Source organism: Esox lucius, chromosome 1 (genome assembly GCF_011004845.1).
Source record: "Esox lucius isolate fEsoLuc1 chromosome 1, fEsoLuc1.pri, whole genome shotgun sequence".
In the NCBI taxonomy this organism is placed as follows: domain Eukaryota; kingdom Metazoa; phylum Chordata; class Actinopteri; order Esociformes; family Esocidae; genus Esox; species Esox lucius.
The window spans coordinates 41,349,347-41,368,982 of record NC_047569.1 but is presented as its reverse complement, the minus strand read 5'-3'; the positions used below and the strand labels follow the sequence as shown (position 1 = coordinate 41,368,982).

Here is a 19,636-nt window from a genome sequence, read left to right as displayed (position 1 = left end):
ACCATTCCTAGTAGGTGACCATTTTGACCAAGAGCCATAGTCCTCTTATGAAAGGTAGTGCAGGGAGAAAACTGCCATTCTGGGACATGAAGGAGAGGGGTTAGCATATGGGAAAATACATCTTACAGCTCCATCCCCCAAACCACTCTCTCTGTTACTCTCCCTCCTCTGACTCACTCTCTCTGACTCACTCTCTCTGACTCTCTCTCTCTCTCTCTCTCTCTCTCTCTCTCTCTCTCTCTCTCTCTGACTCTCTCTCTCTCTCTCTCTCTCTCTGACTGCGTCTGTCTCTCTCTCTCTCTCTCTCTGACTGCGTCTGTCTCTCTCTGACTGCGTCTGTCTCTCTTTCTGCCTGTCCCTGTCTAGGATTGGTGCTTCTCTACGTAGGCCAGTGGAAACTGGGGACAGCGTCTGTTTAATCATGTACTGCTGCAATGTTGTTTGTTTAATCCTAGATTAAACTCTGGATACAGTCTACAGTGGATGGAACACAAAGTTGGTCACAGACAGACAGACTTTAGCATACAAGGACTTAGAGCTCTAACCACTAACACATAATATGATTACATGAGTATATCGGTGTGATCAGCTGGGATCTTGGCTGAGGCACGTTCTGACCTCATATAGCAGAATTAAACCGAAAGGTCATCATAACGCCATAATACCAGCCCCAAAACATGAAAGTGCATGGACTACTCATTAACTTTCTTTGTTGCTGTGTTCTGTTCACTAACATATAGTTTGTGTACGTTGATCCAGGAACTGGCTCTGAGAAACCAGCTGCCCACCAACATGGAGCAAGATGTGGGAACCCCAAACCCTGTGTCGTCCCCTGGGATGGTCCAGGATGCCAGAACCATGACCACCAACAGCTCCGACCCATTCCTCAACAGGTACACCTTGTGAAATGTCATGAAAGCTTCCAGCAAATGTTATTACAACAGCTCATGTTACCAAACAAGAACACCCTCCTCTTTGAATGTGACTGAGGCAAAGTTTAACTTCTTTTAAGAATTAAGTCAGAATGTGGTGTTTTTTATGTGCCATATCCCACAATGCACCTTTTTAAAGGCAGTGTTCACAACAATGATGTTAAACTCTGCGTGTTGGATCAGATATTCGTTTTAAATGGAGCATTGTCCAAATCCCCAATGGGATTGAATCCTGACATTATCATGGCAAAATCTGTGTCCAGGAAAACATCTGTTTCTGATAGGCCAGGATTTCCCCTGAAAAAACACTGAGGAGAAAAGAACATGACTCATGGTTTGTGTAACAACTTTTGAAGTCCAAGTTATTTTCAGTTATTTGTAGTGGATGATGTCAGACATATGCGAAGTTAACCCTGTAACACTATTTTTTATCTTTACAAAAAAGTATATTGCTTTTTCGCCATGTGTTATTTTTCACCAAAAAAAAATCTTACCCAAACACATAGCCAACGCTATGGACCAAAAAATTGTGTGTGTGTGTGTGTGTGTGTGTGTGTGTGTGTGTGTGTGTGTGTGTGTGTGTGTGTGTGTGTGTGTGTAGAGCTGGGGTGAGGGGAGTGTGTGTCTGTGGGTGGGTGGGTGGGTGGGTGGGGGGAGTGTGTGTAGAGCTGGGGTGATGGGGTGTGTGTGTGGGTGTGTGTGTGTGGAGCTGGGGTGGGGGAGTTTGAGAACCTGCGTGAGCTGTCTGAGTTACACAAAAGGCCAGTCTCTGTGATGAACCCTGTTCACATGGAAATGACTCATTCAGAACAGACTCTGCTAAAATGATGATTCACAATACTGACATCTGATGGACAGGCTGGGTAACAACACCAACATGGTCAATATTCACAGAACTTTCTGCAACATAGTATGACACCTCAAAACACATTATATTACTGTTTAAACCTTTTTTCAAATTCAAATTGTTATATTATGTTGGAGAAGGAAGTCACTTTCTTGTTCATTCATTTGTACCTTTACACATTTCCCGAAGAGCTGCATAATTGAAACGCTTGAAGATGCGCCTGAAGCCCTTTAGACCAACAGTACTGGGACACTCAAAGCTAGCCAATAAGAGCAAGTCTGAATAACAGCCAGCCAATGACAGCAAGGCTGAATACAGCCAACCAATGAGAGCCAAGTGGACTAGTCAGCTAGCCAATGACTGCCAGCGAATGAGATCCATCATGATTAGACCGTCAGCCAATAAAGTCCAGGCTGAAGTTGTCGCCCCCTTGCCCCTTTTCTCCTCCCTCCTCCCCCCTCCTCCCTGATCTCACAATGGGCTCATTCATCGTGCCAAGGCCTCTCTTCCACTCAGCCTCTACATGTCTCCTTGTTAATTAGTACAGGCTTGTAAGAGCCCCCACTGTGAAAACGTGTCATCTTACCTAGATTATAAATGTACGTTGTATAAAATTAAATAATATAATACAACTTTTCTTAATTAGAAAACAAAATTATTTGTCTTTCGATAGTTTTGCCTATTTCAATCTAAAAAGGGTGCACACAACAGTCCTGGCTCTTGAGAGAAGACTCTCAGTATCAAGGCAATCTCTGTCTCCCTCTGTCTCTCCCACCCAAAGAGAAATGAGGATATCTAGGCCTCTGTTGTTTGTTTAGCTCCCAGTCTCCTTGGAACAGTAAGTCTGACTATCTCATGTCCACAGTGGGACCTACCACTCCAGAGATGAGAGTACCGACAGTGGTCTGAGCATGAGCAGCTACAGTGTGCCTCGCACACCTGACGACTTCCTGAACAGTGTGGACGAGATGGACACAGGTGAGATTACCGCTACGTCTCCACGGCACATGGAAGCCTGCTGCTCCTTCCTTTCATTCAACAACTGCTGTACGTCTGCTGTGCTTTAGGTCCCTGGGAGTATGACAAGGGCCCCGAGGTTGAAATGGTCTGGTACCGTTGTAGAAGAATGGGTCAGACGCTGAAATTATCTGGTACTGTAGTAGGAGTATGACAAGGGCCCCGAGGTTGAAATGGTCTGGTACCGTTGTAGAAGAATGGGTCAGACGCTGAAATTATCTGGTACTGTAGTAGGAGTATGACAAGGGCCCCGAGGTTGAAATGGTCTGGTACCGTTGTAGAAGAATGGGTCAGACGCTGAGATTATCTGGTACTGTAGTAGGAGTATGAGAAGGGCCCCGAGGTTGAAATGGTCTGGTACCGTTGTAGAAGAATGGGTCAGACGCTGAGATTATCTGGTACTGTAGTAGGAGTATGACAAGGGCCCCGAGGTTGAAATGGTCTGGTACCGTTGTAGAAGAATGGGTCAGACGCTGAGATTATCTGGTACTGTAACAGGAGAATGGGTCTGAAGCTGAGATTCTGGTACTGTGTTTGGAGAATGGATCTGAAGATGAGATTATCTGCTACTGTGGTTGGAGAATGGATCTGAAGATGAGATTATCTGCTACTGTGGTTGGAGAATGGATCTGAAGATGAGATTATCTGGTACTGTGGTTGGAGAATGGATCTGAAGATGAGATTATCTGGTACTGTGGTTGGAGAATTGGTCTGAAACTGAGATGGTTCGGTACTGTCGTAGGAGAATGAATGTGTGGACTCGTCTGTTACTGATGATTACTGGACACAACGAGAGCACACATACCTTTTAATAACCACCTCTAAACACCTTATAGCAACACCATAACGCACCTGTACAAATCGTTTTGTTTTGTCATTGTCAGGCGATTCACTGCCGGCCTCCATGGGAACGCAGCCCAGTCGTTTCCCTGACTACCTGGACGCCATCCCCGGGACAGACGTGGACCTGGGTACTCTGGAAAGCGAGAGTATGGCTGTGGAGGGGGAGGAGCTAATGCCTAGCCTCCAGGAAGCTCTGAGCTCCGACATCCTGAACGACATGGAATCAGTCTTGGCCGCCACAAAGATTGACAAGGAGAGCTTCCTCACATGGCTATAGACCCGCCTAGGGCCCTGCTCCCCCACAGGCTATATTTCAGAGGTTCCCAAATGTGTTTTTTGCTTTGCGACCCACCGATTGAGGCGTGTGTTGAGTCGTGACCCACTACAGTGTTTAAGCAGTGGGGAGAACAGACGACGACCCACAGTTTGGGAACCGCTGGTATATATGACAGAGGAGAGGAGAGGAGATGGATGGGAGGGAGGGAGGGGGGAGGGAGGGGGCCCAGAGGCCCTTCTATGTGCTCCACCGAGGAGAGACAAAGCCACCCTCCCCTCCTCTGGCCTACACCATAAACTGCTGCCTTGTCAAACATCCTCCAGTCTTTGACCCAAGAGTATATGCTTTGATTTAACAGACTTCTTAATGAACTTGTCCCTCGTCCTGGACATATTTGATAAAATGTCACTGGTCATCATACACCCGGTATAACGCGGCTGTCTCGCGGGCTGCGGCGGCGCTCTTCTGTTAGCTTCTGTCTGCTTGTTCGTGTATCTTACTGTTTGCTGTCTGTGTCTTCAAGGCTGGCCCATGAACAGACAATGAATTCGAGGGTCCCTGATTATTTTCCCGTGGCTGACGGCCTTCATCTGTCTGTCCACTGTATTTATCTGACGCAGAGGAAGCTGCTGGTTCCCAAAACCCACCCTCACTCGTATACGGTGATATCTGAAAGCCGACTGGCTAGCGCTAGGCTAGGGTCATGGTGCTCCCCCAACCTGCGACCCCCATTTCTGTTTTGGGTGGATGCCTGAACGAGCTCCAGTCCCCTCACCCTCCAGGCTCTCTGCTGAGACACGGCCGTGTGTTGGAGACCAGCAGTATGTATCTCTTTGGGATAACTCCTGACAGCTTCACTAACATCCAAGCATTATATTATCTGGCCTTTTCTCTATGAATTACTGTGTAGTTTTGTTTTGAATAATGAGCCTGAGAACCAAAAATGATCTGCATTTATGGAAATAACTGTACTGATTTGGAAGGTTAGTGAAGACATGCCAAATTGCACCCTATTCCCTACATTTGCACTACTTTTGTATCAATGCCCCATGTGCCCTGGTTTAAAGTAGTGCACTATGAAAGGAATAAGGTGCCATTTGGAACAACTGAAAACAAAATGGATTCCCTGTTAGGACATGTTACTCTTTCGGGGGAGCCTGGGTGAAGACCTGATGTATTGTTGATACTGCTGCTTGGCTGGACCAGCAGGTCTGGAAGTTTAACCTTCGTCAAATCAAGTGCCTTCATTTGTATTTTTTTAAGAGAAGAGCAAAAAAGAAAGAAAGCACAGCAATGCCATGTTATTCTGTCTTGGATTAAGACATTTAGCAATAATGAGCTGTCTAAGAGGTTGTATTTTTGACAAACCAACCACACTCTACTTACACTAATGTTCAATAATCAAAAGTATATTTCATTTTTTTAATGTTTTATGTTATCGTGAAACTTAAGGACTTCCTTTGCTTAATTAATCCTATCTTTTATTTCAGTCTTATTTAAGCCTGAATTCCTGTCGGTTTGTTTTATCTTCTAATAATCGTCTGTGTTTAAGGTTATTATTACATTAGGTATTATAGATCAAACTCCTTTTTAGTTTTTACTATAGCTTGTTGTTTTATAGGTGGATTGATAGGTTTTAATCGGGTTACCTTTTAGCACGACTGCAGCAGATTACTTTTAAACTGACATGGGATCTTGAGATGAATCTTTCACCAGGTTTCCTCTGGCTGACGGATTAAAAATGTTTTTATCAACATTATCAAATAACAATACAAAAAAATAACTAAAGGCATTTGGAGTAATAACAACTGGTTTGATGTTTCTGCATCACAAATGGCATCCTGTTTCCTACATAGTTCACTAGCTTCTGCCAGGACACCCAGGGCTGTGGTGAAAACCAGTGTATCGTGCAGGGAATATGCCGCCATTTGCAAGACACAAATAGTTTCCCAGTCTGAAACATGGACACTCTTTTCTGACTGTTTCTCGATCTGCTTTGTTGTGTTGAAACAGACTGTTTATTAAAGGACGATGGCTAGGTCACGTTGTAGCTGGTTAGATGAGCATGGGCCTGACAGACGATGGCTAGGTCACGTTGTAGCTGGTTAGATGAGCATGGGCCTGACAGACGATGGCTAGGTCACGTTGTAGCTGGTTAGATGAGCATGGGCCTGACAGACGATGGCTAGGTCACGTTGTAGCTGGTTAGATGAGCATGCTGGGATGGCAGGACTGGTAATGTTCTAGTTAGGTGTCCTAGCCAGGGGGTTGATTTATATGAATTAATGGTAAAAATGAGTTACAGCATGTGGACTCCGGTTGGTTAATTGTACAGTGATTATTATAGAAATATTTCAAGAACAACCTAAAAAAAACAAAAAAACAATCAGCTATGGTTTTACTACAGTCAGGAATTGTGATGTGACAGATTCCAAAGAGTTGTTTTATTTCTTTTGTTTCGTTATAATTTTTTCCTCAACTGATATGAATCTGCCTTCACTGGTGACGATCAAAAGGATTTGCTATTAACCGCACTCTATCTACATATAAGCTAGTGGGAACCAGTAAATGACTTTGGGTTTGTGAGTTTATGGAGGTCTCAGAGGTGCCGCAGAAACAAAATGCTGTGTCAGGGTGGCCGTTTTTGAATTACTAAACCTATGAGGATTCTGGGAGTTCTTTTTGTCACCTGGTTGTTTACACTCTTCTGGAGCAACAGAACACTATAGCAGCATTATTGTGATTGCTATCATTTTCCCATTTATTTTTTAGTCTTGATGTTCTCCGATGTTTACATGTTAACTTCACCTGTTATTCACGCATGCAGTAGTGCAGAACTGTTTAATGATCAGCCTGCCGGTTATAAGAGGGCAGGACATCTTTTACACGAGTACATCTTGATGATGCAAATATGTGACATAAAGAACCGATAGCTCATAGCTACACTACAAAGCCTAGATGCTAAATTGTCAGCATTTAGCTTTTTAAATAACTTTTTTTTTTATAGCTTGAAGCCGAGAACTAACCCTACATTGTTACCTTGTACCATGTTTTCAGTCATTTCCATTCAGTTTCTTGATAATCTGGCTGATTATGTATAGTGTTGATAACTGTGACTAATGGATGGACGAGATAGTATTGGATATTAAGCGAACAATGTAACTGCAGGTGTTTTTTGTTAATGTTGGTGGTACACTACAGTGCTTGTATTGCACATCTACAAATGTTTGACTTAATCATGTATTCAACACAGAATGGGGATTTTATGCTTAGCTAGTTGATTATCAGACCATAGTTAACTGCCGACTTTGTCTAGTAGTAGTACTAATCACTCACGTTCTAAAGTATTGGTATTTAGATATTTTCTAAATGCACACAACGAAAATGAATTTATAAAGTAACTGGTAATCTGTTAATCTTTTAATAGATAAAATGTGCATGTATTTTAGAAACATAAATTCTTCTGTTACATTATATCTCTATATAATACTTTAAAATTGGCCTGGAATAAAGTATATACTTTGTGGTATTAATGTGTCTTGTCTTACCTCTGATCACTAACCCGCCTGATGCTGTGGTCATGCTTGGGTTTTGTTGACCATCCATGGCTAGCACTTAGCATTTAGCCTTCCTCAATTCCTAAATGCTAATGGAGAGCTCTGAGAATATCAGAAAATGTTGAGGGAGGGGAGCTTTGTATTTCTTGTGTGTGCGCAAAACGTATCTTCTACATGGCATTGTCTGTTGAGAATGGCCAGTGGGAAATGATTGCTGACTGGGACTCATCTGGGACCTGCTAAAATTACTAGAAACCAGTAATGTCAGCTAATGTCAGCTGATCATTTCTAATTGCAAAAATAACCTTTATTCTACAAAGAGTGGATGATAACCGAATAAGAAGACAAAAACATCTTTCAGAAACATGAAATATAATATAAACAAAGTGATCAAATATGTCCCAAACCGCACCATATTCCCTTTCAAGGCATTGCTTTTAAACAGCGGTGAACTAAATGGGGAAATCATGCATTACTCTTAGCTGCACTTCAAGAAAACCTTACAGGTTTTAATGCTGTATTACTCCCTGATCAGGAAGTGGAACCACTTCATATATACATCATTCAACAACTGGAGGATTTCATAGTTCTTTAAAAACTGGGACAGTTTTAAACAGTCCCTTTAACATCTGGAAAGTTTCAAATTGTCCCTTTGGCATATTAGAGATTTAAAAAGTCCTTTTAACTTCTGGGAAGTTTCTAATAGTCCTCTTTATATATTATTGTCTTTTATAGTCCTGTTTGCATTATATAGTTTTATAGTCCGTTCTGGGATGTTTCTCGTGGAAAGTGAGTTCCTCAATACGGAAAGCTTTTGCGGGATCTAGGCGAAAAGCAAAGTCTGGATTCCGACCGTAGTTCTGAAATTCAGTGTCATAAGAGATTAAATTCATCATAAATTACTGTACACTTTGAATCAGACGTTAAAAGTCCACGCCCCCTTTCCCATAGGTTAAGATCATCCACCTTCCTCTTCAGCGCCCATCTCAGATAATAGCGTCATGCTCCTCACTGAAAGTGCAAGAACATTTACAAATGCTGTCAGTGTAAATGGATGCGAGACCACAGGGATAGTATAATAAAAATGTATATATTGCAGATAGTTTAAACTAAATTACAGAGTGTGCGTTACTTTCTGGAAACAGCAACCTGCTTTCATCAGTGTGTACTTACGCCAGTGTATGGTAGCGGACATCACGTCTGAGGCAGGACAGGTTATAGCCTGTTATCACAGCCATGGTTATGAGGAATGCCAGCACCATACCTCCCAGGAAACTCCCCATGTGGAAGGAGGGGCCAGAGGGAGAGTTGGGGGGGCTAGTAGTGGCAGTGCTGTTGGTGGTGGTGGTGGTGGTGTTGGCGCTGGGGGTGGTGGTGGTGTTGGCGGCGCTGGGGGTGGCGTTCTCTACACCTGCTACAGAATACAATGACACACAGAGTTAGTGGAGTTTGTTTCTACTAGGGGTAGAGGGTCTCCAGCAACACTGGTATTATGTATAGGGGAAAACAACAGCTGTCCTTGGGGTGGTGGTTAGGATTTGATTAGCAAATATATTCCTTACCTAAAGAGGTTGTAGAGGGAGAGGTAGGTTTGGTTGTTTTCAGAGAATGTTCGGTTCTGTTATTAACTGGTAGTTCTACGGTTGGACCGGGATTTGTTGACATGGATGTGTTGTCACTCCCATGCTGATGGGTAGTACTACCTGGATGTTAGAAAATGTCAATATGTTATTTGCCTGCGGTAGGCAACTGCATTAATTCATATGATCAGTGACTTATTTTCACAGCGTCAACAAAACTATAAAACACTGCCTCGTTTGAAAGATGGACATAAAAACTAACCATTTTAGCTTTTGCTGTTATCTAGGGTGACCTAGTGCGTTCGCACATTTTAATACCGGCATCCCGTGTGAATCGAACAATAACCGAAAAGACAGAAACATTTGCTCACTTAGTAGACACGTAAATATTAGCTACAATGTAAACATTACATCGCACCCAACATAACGCACTTATAGGGGCAGAATTGATTAGTGATGCAATCGATTAGAGGCTTAAGTGTATTTTACAAGTGAATATTTCTGTTTCGACCAAAGTAAATGGCTACACGTTGCACAATTTCACTTCCGTTAACTTTCTTAACAGAAACACGGAATTTGATTTGAAAGCCTCAATAAAAAACAACTAAAGTGTTCAATAAATAACAAAACACAGTAACTACTGTACTTACCACACGTAAGACACACGCACGTGTAGAAAGCCACGACAACTTGTAAAGCGTTGAAATCCATCATTTTACTGTAGTTCCTACGGCAAAATCAATATTTCAACAGAAATTGGGTATATGTGTATTTATCTAGCTAAGAAGATTTTGTTTTTCTGTAATCGACAGGCTCGACTGCATTAATTTAGTAGTGTGAATAAAACATTCATAATCCACACAATAAGAGTCAGACTTCTTTTGGACTCCGTGGTATGCAATATCACTTTCTTGAACTATATGGTGGAGCCAGCCAAAGCTCTCTGTGAGGAACTCCCCTAAAATTTCCGGGGTGTGCTACATTCGTGTGCATTTTCGTAATTTAGCCGATGCACTTATCTGATTGGCTAATCATTTTTTGCACACATTTGGTATGTTTCTTTCGTTTGACGTTTTGGGGGAGAGGTTAATGATCAAATTATAATCTGGTCCATATCTGGATATTTACCACGGTTCACCTATAAATTATGTACTGCCGCGTTCGACTCCTGTAGCAGTTAACACACATTATTCCTGAGGTTCAGGACAGACATAAACTTCACTGGCTATAACTTTATGTAGATACGTAATAGGAAGCTTAAAATAAAACTTTTCTGATATAAGGATTTATTTAGGAAAGACAAACACTTCGCTGCCTACACGATTCTCTCGTCTTTTCACTTGACAATAAATCTGTTATAAATATATTGTCACCTATATTGATAGATATTCTTTGTAATTCATGAATGGCTAATAAGCTGTTAAAACGGCCAGTGGTAAAAGAGGATTTGTTCAGAATAGACAAAAACTTCGCTGGTTACAACCTTCTGTAGCTATGGGTAGCCTAAAATAAAACTGTTTACTGTAGTGATGGCCAAAGGAGGCTTCATTAGCGTTATTTTAGCAGCAGGATATTAAGCTGGCAGCACTCAGATTTTCATTATCACAATAAAAGCCATCATTGACATTTAGAAGGCCGTATAGTTAAAAATCTAGTATGTAAAAGACTGACCAATGGCAAAAGCCATACAGTTAATATACGCTTTTTGTGGTGGTGGTAAACTTGGAAAGAGACGTTACTAAGTTCAACAAAATGCGTAATGGCGTCTAGCAACATATTACTGGCTAATACGCAGTCAGTGGCTAAAGTCAAACAGTAGATACTATTTGTGGTGGAGGTAAACTTCATAAGAAACGTTACTCAGTTTAACACTATGGTTAATGGTGTCTAACGGAATATTCAAACTTGACGGAATATTCAAACTTGATGTTAATGCATGACAACATTATATAATGTCCATATGCTATACTGAGATCCAGCAAATATGCAGCTCGGTGTTGTGGTTAAAGACACAGCCTTTCATATGGGCGACCTGGGTTAGAATCTTGAGAGGGCAGCCGTGATCAACACTTTCTATTGCGGGCCGGCTGATCTAAGCTTGCCTGGTTTCTTGTTTATTTAACCTTTTTGCGCACCTGGTAAGAGGAGCAGGCTAAGAGGGAACACTGACTGACTGACCCTTGTTAAATAGCGTAGAGAAGCAGACTTGTGAACTATAGGTCCTGAGTTTGTATATCCTCGCAGGCGAAGAGAACTATGCATTGTGAATTATTCCGTATTGAAGATAACTTCGCTGGCTAAACCTGAAACTGTATATGGTTATATTGCGACTGTTTCTGGCATGGTATCTCTTCAGTCTCACTAGCAATTCCTCAATTCTTATGATTATTCATATGAAGTTAGTAGATACTAGTAAGCAGATTACTAGCTAATAAGCTGCTAAAACGGCCAGTGGCAAAAGCAATAGAGTTCATAGACTCTTTGTGGTGGAGGTAAACTTAGTAAGAAACGTTAGTCAGTTTAACACAATCCTCAAAGGAGCCTAGCGACTGCTGAAACGTGTAATGTTGTGACGTAGTGGTTAGAGACAGTGCCTCTCACGTGGAAGACCTAAGTTCAAATCTATTGAGAGCAACGACATTTATAATTTTTTTCTGGTAGATTCCACGATTCTTTTGTCTTTTCCCTTGATGAAAAGGTTAGTTATCGTCGCCTTTATTGATAGTTAATGTATAAATGTAATTCACGAATGAAAGTAAAAAATACGTTCTTATGCCATGAAATGAAATACCTTTGGCAGACTCGATAGCAATTGCTCAATTCCTATGAATATTCCAGTGCGTTAGTAGATACCGGTAAAGTTTATTACTGGCTAATACGCTGTTAAAACGGCCAGTGGCAAACGCCATACATAGCCATTATTTGTGGGGGAGGTAAACTTAGTAAGAAACGTTAGTCAGTAGCTGTTTCTCAATGTCAAGGATCCTTCCTTGACATTGAGAAACGCCTAGTTAGTTTAACCTTTCCATGTCCATTGTACTAGCCAACAAAAACATTGGCTAGCTAACGTTATCTAGTTAATGTAGCTAGTACGGTACAGCTGGATTGCTAAGAGCTGGTTATTGCTGTCTAAAAAATAAATAAAAAAATAATATAAATAATTAATTTGTTTAATCTGTATGAATATCACTGATAAATTACCCGATGATCAGGCAATAATACATGTCTGGCAACTTGGTGGGAACGTTTGTCTACAAACGCGGCAGCTGCAGGGAAACGGCACACATTTGTGTTAGATATCTTGATTCAGCATCTGAGCATTTTTAAGTATAAGTGTATATATGTAGCTGATCCACCAGTGTTTTGCTCCTAGGTCGTAACATTTTGCGTCACCTGGTGTAGTACAATGCAACAGGACAGTATGTTTAAGCATGTTGTATTCGACATTATCACATTAAGCCATATTTATATTTTTCTTGTTCTGAACTGCATAATTCCAATATGGATTTATGCCTTTTTCAGGCATTTAAGTGCTGATCTGTTATCTGGAATACTATTCAAATGTAATGAGTGGGTTTAGAGTGTTTCGGTGCGTTTTGTAATATACGCAAAAACATTAGCCTAATGCGTGGTCATCAATTGCTCTGGCCATGCTAATCTAACAACCAGTGCTTTGTATCAAAACAAATGATCCAACACCTGATCGGGGTGTAATCTGCAGGCACAGAAAGGTTCCAAATAAGGCCACACAAATTATTGAAAATTGTATTCTTTCACCAAACCAGGTGTTGACTTCCGCTTCCAGACTAAATTTTACACGAGTGATCGAGAGAGCAGTTGGGAGAGTGACTGCAGATATCCAAACCCCAGTTTATACCATGTTCTGTGTCATTTGGACTGATATTATTCACATTCTGGTTACGGTCACGTTTTAAATTAGTATTTGAGAAGTGGATAACAGTGTGTAAAGAGGCTGTGATTACACATGGAGCCAAATTCTAATAAAATAAAAACAACAACTTTTAATAATAACTTATACTTATAAAGCTCCTTTCATAATACCCAAGGTCACTTAACAAATGAGGGGGGTATCCAGTAGGTCTTTGTCAGAGGACCGCAAGGAACGTGACTGTGTGTAGGGGTGGAGTAGTTCTGTGAGGTATTTTGGTGAGAGTCCATGGAGAGATTTGTAGGTGAGCAGGAGGATCTTATAGGTGATGCGAGACTTGACTGGCAACCAGTGGAGCTGTTTGAAAATGGGAGTAATATGCTGCCAGGGCTTTGTGTGGGTTAGAACCATGGCAGCAGAGTTCTGGACATACTGGAGTCTGCTGAGGGTCTTGGTGGGCAGTCCAGACAGGACACCATTGCAGTAATCCAGACGGGAGGTGATAAATGCATGGATGAGTGTCTCGGTTACTGAATGTGTGAGTGAAGGCCGGAGTCGTGAAATATTTCTGAGGTGGTAGAAGGTAGACTTGGTGATTTTGTTGATGTGGGACCGGAAGGAGAGAGTGGAGTCCAGGTTGACACCCAAGTTGCGCACCTCCGGTGACGGGGAAATGGAGCCACCATCCACAACCAGGGCCAGGTCTCCAACTTCCCTGAGCAGTGGTGCAGGAGCCACCATCCACTACCAGGGCCAGGTCTCCAACTTCCCTGAGCAGTGGTGCAGGAGCCACCATCCACTACCAGGGCCAGGTCTCCAACTTCCCTGAGCAGTGGTGCAGGAGCCACCATCCACTACCAGGGCCAGGTCTCCAACTTCCCTGAGCAGTGGTGCAGGAGCCACCATCCACTACCAGGGCCAGGTCTCCAACTTCCCTGAGCAGTGGTGCAGGAGCCACCATCCACAACCAGGGCCAGGTCTCCAACTTCCCTGAGCAGTGGTGCAGGAGCCACCATCCACAACCAGGGCCAGGTCTCCAACTTCCCTGAGCAGTGGTGCAGGAGCCACCACCATGAGTTCTGTCTTGTTTAACCAGTCATATCTTTTCCAAATAATTATGTTATTGGTTAAAATATGAATTAAATACTTTGGACCATTTACTGTCTAGTCCTTTCCTGATCTATGTCCACTAAGTGATATTTGGACCAATCAAAAGAGCTCTGCCTGTGTACATCTGGACCACAGCCAGTTTGTTGTTAAAATCATTATGACATCGTTCAGGCCGTGGGCGAGGCTAGCATCTTTTTAGGGGTGCTTCAGCACCCCTAAAAAGGAGCTCAGCACCCCTAAATCTTGGAGTAAAATTTTTGTTCGTCTTTGACAAGGTTAAATAATGTCCAAAACATACTCCGTAGTTTGTGGTTTAAATTGTCACCCCCGCTTAGCAAATGGTGTCATCCTCTTTTCTTCTACTTCTCTGTACCTGCAACAGCACGACCGCTATCCAGCGCGAAACACACGCCGAGTGAGAACCCGTTATGTCGTGTTGTGAATCAACTAAGTTGCTCCAAACTGTGTCTCACACTTCTTTCCTTTTGCCTAGAGTTGTTCCGATTCCGAAACCATATCGGTGAGTACTGGAGTCAGTATCCTGAATCACGGTACACCTAAAATATGTGTTTATTTTCGGACTATTTTAGTCCAGCGATTCGCCCCCGCTGTGGAGTAGCACCGGACCTGGGTGACTCGTCCATAGTCATAAACGGAGAGAAGTAGCGCCGGTTACAATGTTCTTCCGCAAGACGCATGCAGTTCTGTTTATTAACTGCTAGAGCGTGAAACAAAAACAGCAGCGCGACAAATAAACTGCGTACCTGTGTAGTGCCTACGTGTGTCTCTGTTGTTAAAGTTTATCGTTAATTTGATACTCATTTTAACAATCGGGAGTCATGTAAACATGACATTACGTGCGTCTTTTCTGTTCAGTCATGGAAACATGAAGCCCTGGCGTTTGGACCAGAGTGAAAACAAACATATCACTGTATACCACCAGTATGTGTGAAAACACTCATTGTGGCTTTTTAAAATAATTGTTATTTATTCCTAGATTTATATCTGTTGTTTTTCAGTTGTGGCTGACTATCAAACTAGACTATAAAAGAAAGTTTAGTGTTTTTCTGCAAAAAACTTTCTGAAGCGCAAGAGTGAGGCTGGTGCAGTTCAGGACATGCTAGCAGTGTACAAACTCCTAGATTTGGAAATGTTCCCTTCACTGAAAGATGTTATGCAGGTTGCCTTGACAATAACAGTTAGCAGCTGTACATGTGAGCGGTCTTTTAGTGCCTTGCGTCGGCTCCATACATGGCTCAGGAGGACCACAGGCCAAAGCAGACTCCAGCACCTAGCTGTGATGTCTATTGAGAAGGAGTTGCTTGAAAAAAAGGGTCATTGACTGGTTTGCCACCCTCAAAGTGCAGGGACATAGATGAACTCTCCCAAAGTAGAGCCAAATGGGGATTCAGGATTTCCCTCTCTTTCTTTTTTAAAGTATTTTCAAGACCTCTGTAAATAATCTGGATATTTTGGACTTTTTGGTTTTACCTTTTTTTTCTTTGCTCTTGATGTGAAGCTTGTTTTATTATTATTTATTGATGACTTATTTTGGTTTATGAAAGTTCAGACAGGCGTGCAACCAGATATGTTAGAGATGGCCATTTGTAAATCATTTACAGAAGATTAATTACATTCTGTTGTCCAAGTACCTGTTACTTTGTTCAATGACAATAAAGTTGAATCCAATCTAACCAATCTGATGACTGTTGATACAAAAGGAGGCACATGGAGTTAACGATCAGGAAAACCTGCTGAGTGAAGAAGGTTTTGTGTTTGTTACAGGGGGCTGTCTGTGTGAACTCTCACAATTAAGCTGGTGCTCTGAAAAGGTAAAAAAATAAAAGGAAAAAAAAATCTGAAAAAATGATAAAGTTATTTTTCAATAGACATATTTTTTGTTTTTGTGTGAAAAGAGGGTGGGTGGTGGCAGTGGGGCTCATTGGCTGCTCAGCACCCCTAAAGCTCTGACCCTAGAATCGCCCCTGGTTCAGACTATCTAAGCCAGTAATATATGAATCCCACATAAGGTACCAGCCAATGTAATCATTACAACGTAAATAAATGCATAACCAAGCTCCTGGGCTCTACTTCAGCATCCCTCCTTCCTTCTCCTGGTCTTCAAATCTCCTTCCTCCTTCCTTCTCCTGGTCTTCAAATCTCCTTCCTCCTTCCTTCTCCTGGTCTTCAAATCTCCTTCCTCCTTCCTTCTCCTGGTCTTCAAATCTCCTCCCTCCCTCCTTCCCCTGGTCTTCCATTCTCCTCCCTCTTTCCCCTGGTCTTCCATTCTCCTCCCTCTTTCCCCTGGTCTTCCATTCTCCTCCCTCTTTCCCCAGGTCTTATCAGTACAGACTCAGAATGCTGTGGAGGATTTGTATGTTTCAATTTGTCAGGTGGAATATACAGCAGTAACTAGGTATTTAGCTCTGTAAAACTGAATAACGCAGATTTGTATTTTTCCTTGGCCAGTAAAAAAAGTATAAGGGCTCACACATTATTTAAACACTTTTATTAGATTGTTTATAATGTCTTATTCTTTTTTTTCTCCAATAGATTATTAAATATTAGATGAAAAATAAAGAAAATACATGGGTAAAATCTTTTGGCTCACCATTGATCCAATACAGTCCCAGACGCAAAATATATGCTTGGATAATGATATGGTTGGGGGTGATGTGACCAGGGGGTAGATACTGTCTGGGTGGGGGATATGTGACCAGGGGGTAGATACTGTCTGGGTGGGGGTGATGTGACCAGGGGTAGATACTGTCTGGGTGGGGGCGATGTGACCAGGGGGTAGATACTGTCTGGGTGGGGGCGATGTGACCAGGGGGTAGATACTGTCTGGGTGGGGGATATGTGACCAGGGGGTAGATACTGTCTGGGTGGGGGATATGTGACCAGGGGGTGGATACTGTCTGGGTGGGGGATATGTGACCAGGGGGTAGATACTGTCTGGCCTCTCTGTAGAGCAGCACCATGCTCACCAACGAGCTGTGTACATTGAGTACATCGAACACCACAGAGAGGCTGACCATCTAGCATAAATGTGACCCTCTTTGTGCACTACGTGTTACCACAGCCCCATGGGAGCAGGAGGCATCGCGGTCAGACGGTCTGAACCGTAACCGAAATGTGGGTGAGAAATTCTTCATTCTGTCCCTGAACAAGGCAGTAAACCCTAACTGCTCATCGGGGCTGTTCCCTGGACTTCTCCAATTGTGTTCAAACTGACAATAGGCCTCTTAAGATTCACATGGGCCCTGGTTCTAAGTAGTACACTACATAGGGAATAGGATGCCTTTTGGGACGCATGCTGGTAGTATGACTACTTCCTGTTCACAGTGTGCTTTTTGGGTCACATCTCATAGGAGATTACACCCTATATAGGTAAGAACAGTGCACTATGCAGGGAATAGGCTGTTATTTAAGCCCATGTAATTACAAGAGAAAAGTCTGATAGAATATATTCAAAAGCAGTTGACGATAGATAGTCAGACAAACTCAGGTTCTTATTAAATGGACCTTTTGAAAAAAATGAACCTTGGAAAGTACTAAACATTTTTATACAGAATATTTTTTTCACAGGAATACACAAAATAAAAAGCACAGTATAATTGGATACCAAATAATATATTGGGTTTACAAAGTAACATAGCATTGCAAAGGTAATCCTTTGGGTGGAGTTCGGCACATTAAGTGCATCCCAAATGGTACTCCATTTTCCTACTGCATCACCTATGAGCCTGTGAGCCCTTGCAATATGTAGTGCCTTTTAAAGGGAACATGGGTCCATTTGGGACTGTACCAGGCCCTCCATCCATGTTCTCTCTATGGGTATAGTGTGCAGTTATTAGGTTTCATGGATGAGGACAGGAGTTTGTTCTGATCAGGCAAGAGGAGCTCCTGGCACACCCTGTGACCTAACCTGAAACAGTAGAACGTCAGCTTTTGTCCATAAAAAACCCTCGGCCCCAATTTCTCTGCAATGGTTCTATGGAAAAACTCTCTGGAGTGAATCCCAATTCATGAGATCTTTTGGGTAAAACTCTGGGCAGCGTTCATGGAATGTGCCCAACTTCATGAGTGGCCTCCCAGGATTTCATCGAGGTTGATGTCTTTCATCCAGTCATCATTCCCGGATCCTGACTTCAGCAGCGAGTCGATGAAGTCGGAGTCAGTGTTGATCCCAGGGACGGTGTTGTCGCCTTCCTGGAGGAAGTCAAAGGTCAGGCGGTTAACAGCCCGGCTATTCTGGTTCTGGTAGCTGCCCCCGGGGTTGTGTGGTGGGAAGACCCCGGCGCCGCTGCCCCCTGCCGGGAGCATCTGATCCTGAGAAGCCTGGCTGTGGCCAGTCAGGCCCGGCAGTTGAGGCATCATGGTTTGGCTGGATCTGGTGGTGCTGGTCGAGCCACGCAGGGCTGGATTCAGAGGGAGCATGCCAACGTCTGGTGCAACCTGGTTGGGCGGGCCGGGGCCCATCTGCCGGGGGCCGAGTGGGTACTGGTGGTTGGCCATATGGAGCGGGGACTGGGACTGCCCCCCCTGGGTTTGGAGAGAGCTGGACAGCCGCCGCACCCCAAGAGGCCCGGGCCCAGGGCCCATGGTGGAAGGTTTTGCTCCAGGAGGCCAGCCCATGATGTCCCCCAGGCTCTGCCCTGGACCCTGGCTGGGCCTCCCACCACCCTGCTGGCCTAATGATGTCCTTGTGGGGTGAGTGCCCAGACCAAACACATTCCCCTGACCGTTATGAGGACCAGGGAATCTAGACTTGTTTTGGTTCAGTCCACCTCCTGCTCCAATCCTCTGGTTGTTTTGCTGTTGGAGCTGGTGGGTTTCAGGGCTGCTCCCAAACCGCCGATCTCCGTTCTGCGGAGTCATCTTGGCTCCTGGGCCACTGGGTATGTGACAGGACATGGGCGGAAGGTCGTTCTGGTCCAGGGAGGAACTCATTCCTGAATGAATAACAACAGAAAAGGTTGATTGGGACTCATCTGTTTTGACAACGGAATAAAACAACACACTTTATTAACCATTCCAACAGTTGAATAATACAAATTGCACTTTGAGATGGATGGAAAATAGTGTCAAGCAACCATTGATCATCAAGGATAAAGAAACATAACATGAATAAAACAACCGACATGAGCCCCTGGATCCAGGCTCCAATGACCTGTAGCTGTCCCAACCTCCTGGTTGTGTTGCAGATCAAGTAGCTGATGATACTTGACGATTTTGGCTGCCACCCCACTGACCCCCCATGATTGTCCCTGTTCTTGTCCATGTGGTCATGCTTCTGACTGATTGTTTTATAGACTCTGGACACAGCCCACATGTATTTATTAATTATTACAATTTGTACTCTAATAATCATTACCCGGCACAGCCAGAAGAGGACTGGTCACACCTTAGAGCCTGGTTCCTCTCTAGGTTTCTTCCTATGTTTTGCCCCTTTTAGGGCGTTTTTCACACTGTGACACTGTGCATCAACTCTGTTATTGCTTGCTCCTTGGGGTTTCAGGCTGGGTGTTTTGTAAAAGCACTATGTGACAACTGCTGATGTTAAAAATGACTTTACTATATA

General features: G+C 43.2%; 3 protein-coding genes across 5 annotated transcripts in view; 1 reads left to right on the top strand and 2 right to left on the bottom strand.

Moving 5' to 3' along the window:
- yap1 (Yes1 associated transcriptional regulator) overlaps positions 1-7,445 on the top strand; it is a 39,270-nt gene extending 31,825 nt beyond the window's left edge. The window contains exons 6-9 of one of the 3 annotated variants that reach the window (XR_003781761.2): positions 760-893; positions 2,645-2,757; positions 3,681-5,955; positions 6,056-7,445. Coding sequence is in view for 1 of the 3 variants with exons in the window: in XM_013135880.4 (XP_012991334.1) it covers positions 760-893; positions 2,645-2,757; positions 3,681-3,916 (483 nt within the window). In the remaining 2 variants the exon portion in view is untranslated. Of the gene's footprint in view, positions 1-759; positions 894-2,644; positions 2,758-3,680 lie in introns of all 3 variants that reach the window. The other 2 variants (XR_003781760.2, XM_013135880.4) reach the window with 2 other exon arrangements.
- A 383-nt stretch (positions 7,446-7,828) lies between these two features.
- On the bottom strand, positions 7,829-10,004 carry tmem123 (transmembrane protein 123). Its single transcript, XM_010865307.4, has 4 exons — positions 9,704-10,004; positions 9,036-9,176; positions 8,647-8,887; positions 7,829-8,484 (listed from the first exon to the last, which is right to left on the bottom strand). Exons 1-4 carry the CDS (start codon positions 9,765-9,767, stop codon positions 8,460-8,462), a joined length of 471 nt encoding a protein of 156 aa, XP_010863609.3. The 5' UTR covers positions 9,768-10,004; the 3' UTR covers positions 7,829-8,459.
- Positions 10,005-16,568: 6,564 nt separating this feature from the next.
- Positions 16,569-19,636, bottom strand: part of zmp:0000001236 (mastermind-like protein 2) — a 72,123-nt gene continuing 69,055 nt past the window's right edge. The window contains exon 5 of the mRNA XM_013135889.4: positions 16,569-19,007. Coding sequence (XP_012991343.3) covers positions 18,133-19,007 — 875 coding nt within the window. The 3' untranslated portion in view covers positions 16,569-18,132. The remainder of the gene's footprint in view (positions 19,008-19,636) is intronic.